Here is a 12,632-nt window from a genome sequence, read left to right on the forward strand (position 1 = left end):
CTGGCGCACTGACGTCAGGGAAGAAGTGACAGCAACCGACGCCGGACCAAGACTTTGGAACTCTGGCCGACTGCGGGACCGCCTGACGGCAGGATAACCCAAGCGTAATGACTGCAGCAGTGTGAACACTTGAACATCTACATTTATGGTAGGTACAAAACTGTACTTTACAGCATCTGACCTTTGTAAAGGACCTACTGACCTCCCTGGGGAATACTATCAACGAAAATAAATCAAAACTAGTCTCCACAGAAATATTGTATTCCTGGGAGCAAGCCTGGACACAGCATCCCAGATGGCATTCCTTACTCAAGAAAAACAAACCTACCTGACAGGCTACTTTTCTCAATTAGCCACCAGAACCCAGTTATCCGCAGGGAAAATCCTGCAAGCTCTAGGATTCATGGCCCCCTAGATTCTACTCATTCCATATGCCAGACTGCATATGAGGAAACTACAATGGTACCTAAAAAGCCTTTGGTGTCAACACTCTCAAGACCTGGAAACTATCACACCAATGATACCTTGTCTAAGGAAAGATTTTCTTTGGTGGGCAGCAGCATGCAACCACAACAAGGGACTTCCCTTCTCACAACCCCACACCGCCCAGACCCTCAACACAGATGCATCAGACTGTGCCTGGTGTGCACACCTGGACGGCAGGTGCATTCAGGGCCATTGGAGCCCCACATCAACCAAAAAGAGATGCTAGCTGTTAAGCACACTCTGACAGCTTTCAGACCCCTATTCTCACTGGGGCCTCTACTGATCAAAACAGACAACACCACAGGGATGTGGTACAACAAGCAGGGAGGGACTCACTCTTATCCTCTCTGCAGGCTCGCCATGACCCTTTGGCATATGGCTTCAGCCATGCAGATACACCTACTAGCACAATTTCTGCCAGGCTCCCTAAACTGTCTGGCAGACAACTTATGCAGAAACCTGCTAGACCCACACGAGTGACACCTAGACTACAGAACCCTCACCCTTGTAACCCAGAAATGGGACACCCCGAAGATGGACCTCTTTGCCTCCCACGCCAATCATCAGCTCAGCAAATTCTCCACCAGGGAACCTCACAGCAAGGCCTGGAAAGTGGATGCTCTATCCTTCCAATGGGTAAACCTCTTGGTCTATGCATTTTGGCCTCTACCACTCATTTCAAGGGTACTGCTCAAAATAAGGGAGAAAAAACCAAGGACAATCCTGATTGCCCCAGACTGGCCACACCAGCACTAGTACCCACTGCTGCGCAACCTGTCACCCCTGCCACCATGGCACCTACCTCAGATCCCACACTCCTGACCCAGAAGAATGGAGAATTCATGCATCCCCAATTGCAGACCCTCAACCTGTCAACCTGGCTTATTCCTTAACCTCTCCTCAAGCTGCTAGCCTAAGCAAACAAGTCCTAGATGTGATACGTGAGGCGAGATGCCCCAGCACTAGAAAATCCTATGCTGACAAGTGGAAAAGGTTTAGCACCTGGATCCAGGCTAAGGGAGCCGAAACAGCACAGCCCTCCCTACCTCTCATCCTGGATTCCCTAGCAGACCTACTACACAGGGGTCTCTCCTTCTCTTCTATTAAAATTCATGCCTCTGCCATCTCATAGGTTTATAGGTAGGTACTAGGCTATCGGCCCTAGGGCTTATACAAGCCCAGCCAAAAAGGTACCCTGGCTTTTGCCACCCAAGAAAATTATTTTCCTGTGCCACTGTCGAGCAGAACCACAGAGGTGATCCCCAGGGTGAAGTTCCCATTTCCAATCCAATCATCAAGATTTTTCTTGAAGAGTGCTAATGAGGAGCTTTGTTTGATATAGGTAGGTAGTTTATTCCAGAGTATGGGAAGTCTCTGGAACAGGAATCTATCCCTCCGGCATGTTCTGTTTATTGTGGTGACAAGGTTTAGGTCCCTAGAGCATGGAGCTCGGAGGGATTGGGATGTCCAATAGCTCTGGGTTAGACATAGCTTTGTATGTTAGGCAGAGATCACCTCTGAATAGGCGATATGCGACGGAGTAAAGCTGGAGTTTTTTGAGATGGTCTGCGTAGGGCATCTCTTTGAGGCCGGTAATCCTCTTTGTGAGGTATTTCTGCGCCCTTTCCAGTTGTAGATGTTTTGTGAGGTACATACCAAAAGGGGCATTGTACTCTATAATGGGTCTAATGAGTGAGTGATGAGTAGAGGGGGACAATGACCTCTTTTTTTCTGGACGAGAAACCTTTTGTGATGAGGTGTGCTACGTAGAAGGATTTCCTGACTACTGTGGCGATGTGATTATCAAAGGAGATACTACTGTCCACCTGTGTCCCAAGGTCTCACCACACTTTCGGTGTTAAGTATACTACCGCCTATGTTATAGTTCATGGGTACAGAGTTTTTACCAAAGGAGATGACAATGCACTTTTTGGCATTGAGCTTGAGGCCATGGCTTTGACACCAGGCATCTGTCTCAGTGAGGCCCTTTTGTAGGATGTCCACATCATTAGGAGTTTCGATTGTGGCTCCTAGTTTGCAGTCATCTGCGAACTTCATTAGCCAAAGACCTTCTGTGTTAGCCTGTACTTCAGAGAAGTAGATACCAAACAAGAGAGGACCCAGGACTGAACCCTGTGGTACTCCAGTTGTCACTGGTCTGAAGTCGGATTTGGAGTCTGCTACTTTCACAGTGTGGGTTCTGTCAGTGAGCCAGTTGGCAACCCATCTTGTGACATAGGGATTTATGCCTAGTTTAGTGAGTTTATCTATAATTCCAGAATGGGGGATGGTGTTGAAAGCCTTGGCAAGATCTAGATAGGCAGTGTGAACCACCTTACCCTTGTCTACGGCTTTGGTGACTGCTTCAAAGAAGTCTATCAGGTTTAGGAGACATGATCTGCCTTTTACAAACCCGAACTGGGTGGGGTCCAGAATTTGGAGATTACCAGTGTCTTTGTTTGTACGTTCCATGATGATGCGTTCCATGGCCTTGCAGACCAGGCTCGTCAGGCTAATGGGGCGGTAGTTCCCAGGGTCCATGGTGGCTCCCCCCTTGTGGAGTGGGATAACCGTCGCTTTGTGCCATTCAGCAGGCACAAAGCCTGAGGTGAGGCTATGATTTAACATGGTACTTAAGTGGGGTGCCAGTTAGTTCTGTAGTTCATGTAGAACGCAGCCTGGGATGTTGTCTGGTCCCATGGATGCTGTGTTCTTGGCTTTGGAGAGTGTGTTTTTTACCTGTGCAGCCGTGATTACAGGAACTTTACATTCTTCCGGTATAGAGAGAGGTTCAGTGCTAACTTTACCCCCCCTCACCCCCTAAAGAGCCCATCTGCCATGATGTTGGCAATATCAGTTGGATCTACATATTTAGTGCCATTGTGCTGTAACTCAGAGCAGATCTGAGTATTGCCATTGAGATTCTTGACATAGCTATAGAATGCTTTGTGGCTGTCTTTAGAACCAGTGGCGATTTTGTTTTCGTAACTAGCTTTGGTGGATTTTATCAGGGATCGCAGACCAGGGAGCTCCACCACTCATTGGGTTTTACTCTCTGTTGCAACAGTTTCTTCCTTCTGTTGTACAGTTTGTTTATGGCAGGGGACAACCAGATTGGCTTCCTTTTTTTTTTTTTTTTTTTGGGAGGATAGCGTCTTGGCTTTGTTTAGGATAGCACGATCCTTGCACTCATGTAAGTGCTTATAAAGTGCAGTTGTGTAGGATTCAATAGTCGTAACTGTATTATCCATCTGCATGGGTGTCATGAGGTTCACCACTTCTGTCTTAAGAAGCATGTAGTTTGCTTTGGAGAAATTTTTTACCATGGTTTCCTTAACGGGGGGTGCAGGATGTGGATATCTAGGGTAATTAGCTTATGGTCGGATCGGACCATTGAGGCGTTGACTTCAGGTGTGGAACACTGGTCACTCATGTTCGTAATGACTAGACCTAGGATATTGTTGCCCCTGGTGGGGGTGTGGATAAGTTGATCCAGGCATTGGAGTTTATGAATTCCAGAAAGCGTTGAGCGAAGGAGTTGGTACATGAGTAGTTTTCCCAGTTAATGATGGGGTAGTTGAAATCGCCCATTATTAGGGTGTTTGGTTGAACCCTAATATTTTCCAGTACATCAAGAAAAGAGGAGTGGGAATCCTGGGGCATGGTGGGTGATCTGTAGCAAGCTACAATTTGGATTGCAGTTTTGCCCAGAGTTAGTTGCACTTGGATAACCACGGCTGCATTATGCTGAGCAACTAGCCTGGAGGTGTGGATATCCTTAATGAATATGGACACACCTCTGCCTTTGGTGTTCCGGTCCATGTTACATTGCCGAAAAGTGTGGTATGAGTTATAGCCTGGTAGTGCAGGGGGTGCTCTCTGGAGGCTTGAACCAGGTCTCAGTCACTGCACAGATATCGATGTTCTCCATTTTAAGGAGTGCCTCGAGTGAGTGCATTTTGAGATTTAGACTTCTAGCATTGAGTAGCATCACCCTCCATTTTTGCTTGCCTGTTCCTGTTACGGTGGTAAATTTGTCATTTGAACCTTGCCTAAAAAAGGTACTATGGGGCGGCAAGAACCTTAGCCAGTATCCGGAATCACAGGGGTAACAGGTACAGGTCATCTGTGGCAAAGCATCTTGGTCTGTCAACCATGTCATCCCACTGGATCCCTTTAGAATGGCACCAGAAGCTTAGCCAATTGTTGAAGTCAATAATTTTGTCCTTGTACTGCGACATCATTCTGGGTGATGGCAGAATGCTACTCATACCTGCCTGGGCTACAAGATCGGAGAGCTCCTCCATGTCTCTCTTCATGTAGTCCATGGAGGTACGTCTCAGGTTGTTCACACCAACATGGACAATGACAAAGTCATATTTGTACTTGTTGTGGAGTGACCCGAGTGAGTGGGTTATGTGGCGGATCCTGGCACCCGACAGGCTGTTGACAGTAACCTTCTCCTTGTTTAGCCTGGTGAGTGGGACATCAGTGTGCCTGACTATAGTCACTTATGACTAGTGTGTTGGGTACGTTGTTTTGCCTTATTGGCTGTGGTTGAGTGGCACACTGAGTCTGCGGGCTATGTGTCATTTGGGTTGTGTTGGGGGGTGGAGGTTGCTTGCATTTCTGCTTTGGAGGTCTCTGTTGCTTGAGCAGATTATTATTGAGAGCCTCTGCGAATGTTTTTGTGTTTCTGTGTGTGGATTTTGGTGGTGTAGATTTAGTGAGACTGTGATGAGTGTGGTGTGGTGCAAGTGTTTACCTTCTCCGCTTGACTGTCAAATTCAGTCTTGATTGGAGAGAGCTTTACCTCCAGTTTGGCTAGATAAGTGCATCTCTCACAGGTTGTAGTGTCGGGGAGTAGGAGGAGAGGGTTGTCTGTGTACATGAGGCAATATCTACATTGCCCCAAGATGCCCAGATTCATCAGATAGACAGGAGAGAACACTGGGAGCTGACCCTTGGACATGCCTGAATAAAAAAACTATTTTCCTCTAGGTAAGTGAGGAAAGTGAGTACAAGAGCTGTTGTTCTCTAAGCAAATGATGAAAGTAAGCACAAAACTGTTTTCCTCTAGGTAATGAGGCAGGTTGAATGCTGTAGTAATTAGTAGGTTATTTAGTGCTTACAAGTTCTGAGCAAGTGCTGATCACGAATAAGCAAATTCAAGTGCTAAAAGTAAGAATCTGTATCTGGACTAAACTAGTTACAGGAAAGGGGGGAAACGTGCAAATGTGGGCTTTTAAATCAGAAAGTTGAGAGATGGAAAAACTGCCCAAACGGCCAATAACTACAATTTCTGGGCCAGAACCACTCCTTATGTGGTAGATAGGTTACCTAGTGCTTACCACTCCCACTGATAAAGCTAGAAGGCTTCCCTCCAACACAGAAAGCTTGGGGGGGGGGGCTCAGAAGCTTACATACAGTCCTGGATACAGCAAATCTGAATCTGGACTACACTAGTTACAGGAACAGCGAAAAACAAAATAAACTGTCTCAATAGAATTCAGGTTAACAGATGTTTAAGAAGTGGCAAGGAGTTTCCAAAAAGAAGTCTCAAACCTTGCAAAATCAAGGACACTCCAACAAGTCTGACTATTCAAGAGACCTTGTGACACCCCCCCCCCCACATCCCCGCCCATCCTGGCCGCCTTTCTCTTCCAGAAAGTCTAAATCTGCATTGTTTTCATTGCCAGCAGATCGTTTCAGACAAATAGATTCTAATAATCATTCATCAGAATTACAGAGGGCAGGAGCAGCAAATTTCTCCTTACCATAGGACCAGATAAGTCATGTGGTAATTGCTTTAATTATTTAAATGCCTTTTCAGTATGTGTTTGTATTCTGATGAATTCCTGTGATCTCGAGGATGAAAGTTTTTCATTTTAATAAACATTATGCATGGTCTGGATCCATTGGTTGGTGTTTCATTCATATTGGGTATAATTTCACAATTAGTTCATCAGTTTTTAGCCACCAGAATTAAACTCGGCAAGACCTTACTATGTCTAGGCAATTCAAATCCTGTATCACAGCTCAAAAAGTAATTTCCTTGGTTACATCAATTTAATCACCCAGTATTTCTGACAGAGTACTCTGTAGGGAATTTTTAAAGTCCACCAACTCATTACACTCCCATAAAATATGTTCCCAATTACCTATTTCTTCCTCCTCACGTCTCCAGCATTTGCAGCCTGCCAGAGGAAAAATTATTTGGAGTCTGCTTGGGGTATAAAATACCTATCCAAGCACTTCCAAGCAAAAATCCTAAATCATCTAGTCTTTGTTGCATGGTTGGGGTCTGTCATTGGTTCTTCATCACATAATGTAAAAATGCAGATTATAGCATACAGCTCTGTGAGGGTAAAAAATACAAATTATGTCAAAAAGATCTGTGAGGGGAAAATTTATAATGTTATCCGTTCTTTTTGAGGTAGTCAGTTAAGTGATGATGCTATCTACTGTAGTGGATTGCTCAGCCCATAAAGTTACTTTATCTTTACGTTTGTGAATTTCATTAAGATTTTGATATAGAAATATTTTCATTTAATCTCTTTCCCTTCATTAAAGTTACCTTATTTATTGTATTTTATAAAGGTTTTAGAGACTTGGCTAAGCTATATTCAGCCATGGAGATATGCCAGTGATAAAGTTCTTCTAGGAGCAGATGTGCAAGATCGCACTGTATCTGAAAAATGGTAAGTTCTGTATGTCATGTTTCTCTGGCACTTTACGCAAGTCATGTTTCCAAAATTTCTGCACAAAGTAAAAGTGTGATAATGTTCTGTCCAAAGTTGCATTGATAAGTCATACCCTATAGGAATAAGACTGAAATATTTGGGGAGAGGAGGTTCATCCATCTGTGGAACTTGAGAGTCCAAGTGCCACAGGAAATTCCCAGCCAATATTCCTTGTGACTGACTGAGGTACTTATTCTGATTTCATGTTTTTTTTCCCCTTTTATCTTTACGGAGGTGTAAAGGTAAGGGATTTTCTTTTACCATCGAAGGTTTTTCACCACTGTCTACTTGTTTTGGATGGTCTTCGTGGAAAACAAAAGTGATGCATTTGGCTCTTTATTTTCAGTCTAACTTAATTTTGTGAAACATCTGTAGTATAGTCCCACTTTTATCATTGAAATTGTGGAAGGAAGATTGTGCATCAGATCTGTAGTTAACTACAGGAAACTGGCCTTGACAGTTTGAGGAAAGAGAGGGTGTGGGAATATAGTGACCATGGAATGGGAGATTTTTGGGGCATATGCCATAACAGGGGTCTTAATGACTAGTGCAGTGAATAGCTGAAACTGGTTTAGAGCGGAAGCAAGTGTAGTACGATTTCTTCAGACTACATTGAAATGTACTATAAAAGCTACAGAGCAGAAGCACTATAGTACACGGGGCATGGTTTTGAATTTAGGCCATGCTCAACAGTAGGGCAGTGGTGGAGTTAATATACAGTTAAGGAAGATGTCTGAGGTGCGAGTCATGGACACAGCAAGTTGTACATTTTTACAAATAACAGTTGGAAAAGTCAGGACCCACAATGGCAAGTCCCGTAATATGGAGACTGAATTGCTGAAAATCAGGACTTGCATTGTCTAAGTCCTAGATTGACATTTCTGAGAATATTTCTTTTTCTCCATGGTATTACGATCATGATGTTGGTTTGTATAAGTTTGGGGGGTAGGGAAGGGGGGGTTACCTCCCACATAAGTATAAAGGAGAAAAATGATGTACATTTGCTCTTCTCCTGCATTTTAGACTTTTTTCTGTATGGCGGAAGTAGTCATTTCCAGTCCTGACATTTCAAAATGGAGCTTTTTACATTGTTTTTGTTTCCGGATTTGTGCTGAAATCTGTTTTTCCAGTACTGGATGTGCATTTTTTGTAGTTTTGCTTTGGTAGTTTCTCTTCATTGAAGCGTTCATCTCCATAACACGATCTAACAGCCTGTGGACCTACATATATTCGTGAACATTTTTTGAAAAATCAAGTTAAGTGTAAAACAAGCAAATGTGTTTTGTAATCGGTAAATGCTATAAAATGTGCATTGCATTGTCCTTTAAAAAGTATTTTTAAGTGAAAGTAATCAAACCATTAACCTTTACACGAGTACAGTGACATATAGTAATCCAAAAAGTCTCGTCTTGCTTTTCTGTAAATTTCCATAATTATTTATATCTTGGAAACTGATGTAGACATAAGACAAATACCTGTCAACTTGTACAGCTAATGATCCACGTCTGTGGCATAGAGAGGTAAGAGCACTGGTTACACCACAGACCACCAGAGTCTGATTAGTGGCTCTGGTGGCAAGGGCGGAGGGCAATGAGCAGCTAATGCCAGCTTGTACCTATCGGGGCAGCCCAAGCCCACCATGTGGATGACAGATGGAGAGAGAGGTCACTAGATCCTTTGCCCTTGGAGTAAGGGACTAGGGTCCCCAGTCCCATATAGCCCCAGTTTACTGAAAATGTGAAAATGGGGACAATGTGCTACATCTGCTTTTTTGTGGGTTTTTTGTTAAGATTAAGAAAGTCAAAATAGTGATTTATGAGGGTCTGTATTACATTAATGAACGATTAAATATTCAAATCTCTAAAGGTCGACCTTTAGAGATCGAATATTTAAATGTTCAAAGATGTAATAAAATAAAAATTAAAAAAAAAAAAGTAACAGAAGTCCGAGATCGCACATCAGTGCGGAAATTTCTCATTCTCTACACTGTAGCCCGATCCTAGAGTTGGTATATTTAAGTAGGGGGGGTGTGGGGGTGCAGGGGCCTTTCCCCCCTGCTTACACCCTTTAGTTTGTTTTTTTGTCACTTTTTTTTTTTTTTTTTAAACATTTTTGAACATTTCAATGGTCGATCTGTAAAGGTCGACCTTTACAGATTCGAACATTTAATTGTTCGTTGGTGTAATATAGACCCATTTGTGAGCACATTGCTTTCAGTACTAGTGATTTGCAGACTTCTATTTGGCAAAAAAATGTGATATAGAAACATGTCAGAAACCGTAAGTAAAGTAGCTTCCTTCTGTTTTAAGCCAAAAGATTAAATTTTGCATATGTGTTGTCCATAATCATCCTTACTGAAGTTCATTCACATTATAGATAAAAAACGCACAAAATTGCACTCTCCTATCCCTAGATGTAAATTGAGCCAGTCTGCTCACTTTATCTCTGCAGTAAAATATGGTGAAGGACATCCTTTAGCATGTAAGTGATAGGGTTTGGTTAACTTTACTTTTACTGACTACTAATTCTAAATATCGCCTTTTTACTGGATGGGCGCTTGTTCTGATGTGATTTTCCTATATCCCTTTACTTAAAAAATCCCCACTTTTACATGATAAGAGAACCACTAACATTAATGTAAGCCATTTATAAAAATATTTTTATTGTCTCAGAAGCATGTAGTACAAGAAGCACTTTACCTTCTGGCGATGCATAGTTTTTCCTCCAATGTTGTCTATTCATTTGAGCCATTTCAAGAGATTTACAAGGATAAAGCCCTGACAACGACCCAGGTGACCCAGGTTCAGTCAGTGCTCAGGCAGTTGATGGAGATGGCAGATGATGTGTGCCTCCTTTTGGGGGGGGGGGGGTGGGATGGAGTCAGAAACAGAATGCATCAATCCTTTCATTGGGAGGGGTATGAGTACACAAGTCAATGCCCTGGGGATGGGCTTTGGCCTCACTATGCTACCTTTATGTTATCACAGTTAAGTGGTTGAGTTAGAATGTACACTGAAGGAGGGAGGCTTTCTGATCCTCGTGTTGTGACGCAATTTACTTCTCAACCTGAGGGCAATAGTAAGGCCAACATAAATGTTGTAGCCGGTACGCTGGCAAGGGCACAGGTTCATATGTCCAGGAGGTGACATTAGGACTGTCATAAAATAGTCGTAGCTTGGATCCTGGCAACGACTCAAGCAGTTCTCTCTCTGCTGCCTGAATGATGGCCTCCTCTAGATGTCTCTTGCCTTCTTGGTTCTGAAGGTCATCCTCCAAGGATGGACAGGTGGGCCAAAGTGCAGTTGTCTGAGGCATGGAATGTCTGAAGGCATGGTGGAAGAGCAAAAATGCATGGAGATAAAAGTTTGTTTTGTAACTTGCATATGAGGTCTCTGGCAGCAAAGAAGAACAAAAGGAAACAATGACAGTTGCGTAATAGATGTGCCATCACATTTTAACAGCAAAAGTAATCAAATGCAGTATTAAAAACCTTCTTTGATCAAAGTGTGGCCTTACTTTTTTCCACAGGCAGTCTGCTTTCATAGTGCTTCATTCAAGTCCATTTTGTCAACATCCTATAAATGTGCATGAGTGCAGCTTTAAAATGAAATTAAAAATGTAATGAAACTTTCCAACTTGCCTTCTCTGTGATTATTTTGCCTTCAACATGTAGGTTACAAGCACGGCTACTGTAGCCTGTTGTGTGTATGTCTATCTGTCTTTCAGGCTTCATTTCAATTGCTACAAGACATCTCATGCACCTTGCTGTGAAATAAGAACATGGATGCCACCAAAGTTCCAGTAGGTGCCAGAAGAACAGGGAATGTGTTGCAAAGGTAGCAATGAAAGCAGGTACACAAGGATGAGAGAGTGTGCCGTCCACCCCAGCTCCATATAAGCATCTCATTGATTTAGTTACTGAAGCAGGGGGGGGGGGTAAAAACGGATTTTATCGAGTGGAGGTAGTAACATTTAGAACAGGAAGCAAGAAGTAGCATCTTAATATGGACAGGGAAACAAAACAGATTTCAGAGTGGACCATGGATACTTTGCTTTGTTATAAACCTAAAAGTAGCTGTAGTGTACACTGCTTTCTGCAGTATGGCATTAATGCATATGGGGATGGGAAAATGGTTTTACATTGCATTTTGTGATAACTGTGAAGCAAACAGATTTTACTGAATGCAGTTTTGACATTTTGCATTTCGGTTACAGATGTGAAAGTACCATGTACTTTGTGTGCTGTTGTACTCAGTAAGGCACTAATACATGTGTAGGCAGGGAGCAGAATTTACCAAATGGAGCTGTGACAGCTTTGCACTTTATGATGATAGGAAATCATGATGCAACTTTATAGGGTCATAGTGAATTACTAGGCTAGCTGCCTCTATGGCCGATTTGAAGCCTAATCAACTTCCCTACCAAAGGGATGAATCAAAACCTTTACCTTGTGTTGATAAGGTAGGCACCTTAACCATTACACCAGTCCTAATGCATGTAGGGACTCAAAATAGATTTTACTGAATGGAGTTATAACATTTTGTTTTACATGTTATGATAGAGGAAGCCAGATACAGAATTTTTATATCACAGCATAAAAAACAATTCTTAGCATTGTGAGTATTAAAAAAAAAAAAGTCTAGTTAGTTTGTTAGCATAGAAGAAAATGGAGGCAAATATGGATTCAGATTTATTTTGTAATGCTTGCCTTCTCAGTAATATTAATGGTAAACTTTTCTTATTAGCAGGCATATCAGTTAGAAGATTTGCTCATTTGTATAGCAGTATTCTGCGGTCTTTTTTGACTTGCATACAGGGTTACATTGATATGGTCAGTACTTAGAACCATCCTTGTGGCTGAAGCAGAATGTTACACTAGTGCATGCATGCAGGACAACACAAAAAAATTGAAAATACAGGAGTGTTGTTGAAAAATTGTTTTCTTATAATCTGAATCTGTACCTTTCAAACTGACAAAGGTGATTCTGTTAAGGTGTTCTTTGCAGGTCAACAACTTGGGGACCTCATCATGGTACAGGTCCAACAGGAGGGCTCTCCTAAATGGGATAAAAATCAAAACTTATGTAAGGAGGAGACCCACTAACTGTTTTTCTTCATGTCTGAGAGAACTTGAATGCCCATCTCTTCAAAGAGCAGACCATTCAGAATTCTTTCTTAACTTCTTGCAAATATCTGATTAGAGTATTGCCAGGGGGTTACTGTTTCAGAGAGTTTGCAGTTGTAGAAGTTGAATCCAACAATTTGGGCTTTAGAACCAATTAAGTGCCCTTATGGCAAACATAGTCCAGTTGCTGATGATCATCTGCTTTGCCCTAGTTTGGACCCCAGTCACCATGTAGATCCCTTTAAAATATACAGGGAATTTAATAATGCCCACCTGTA

The 12,632-nt window shown here is 42.5% G+C and overlaps 1 protein-coding gene across 1 annotated transcript in view; it reads left to right on the forward strand.

Moving 5' to 3' along the window:
- The window catches only part of SMPD4 (sphingomyelin phosphodiesterase 4), a 1,415,848-nt gene that overhangs the window by 992,069 nt on the left and 411,147 nt on the right, over positions 1-12,632 (forward strand). The window contains exon 16 of the mRNA XM_044068837.1: positions 7,087-7,187. Within this exon, the coding sequence (XP_043924772.1) occupies positions 7,087-7,187 (101 nt within the window). The remainder of the gene's footprint in view (positions 1-7,086; positions 7,188-12,632) is intronic.

Source organism: Protopterus annectens, chromosome 4.part0, assembly GCF_019279795.1.
Source record: "Protopterus annectens isolate FY-2018-M chromosome 4.part0, PAN1.0, whole genome shotgun sequence".
NCBI classification, from domain to species: Eukaryota; Metazoa; Chordata; order Ceratodontiformes; family Protopteridae; genus Protopterus; species Protopterus annectens.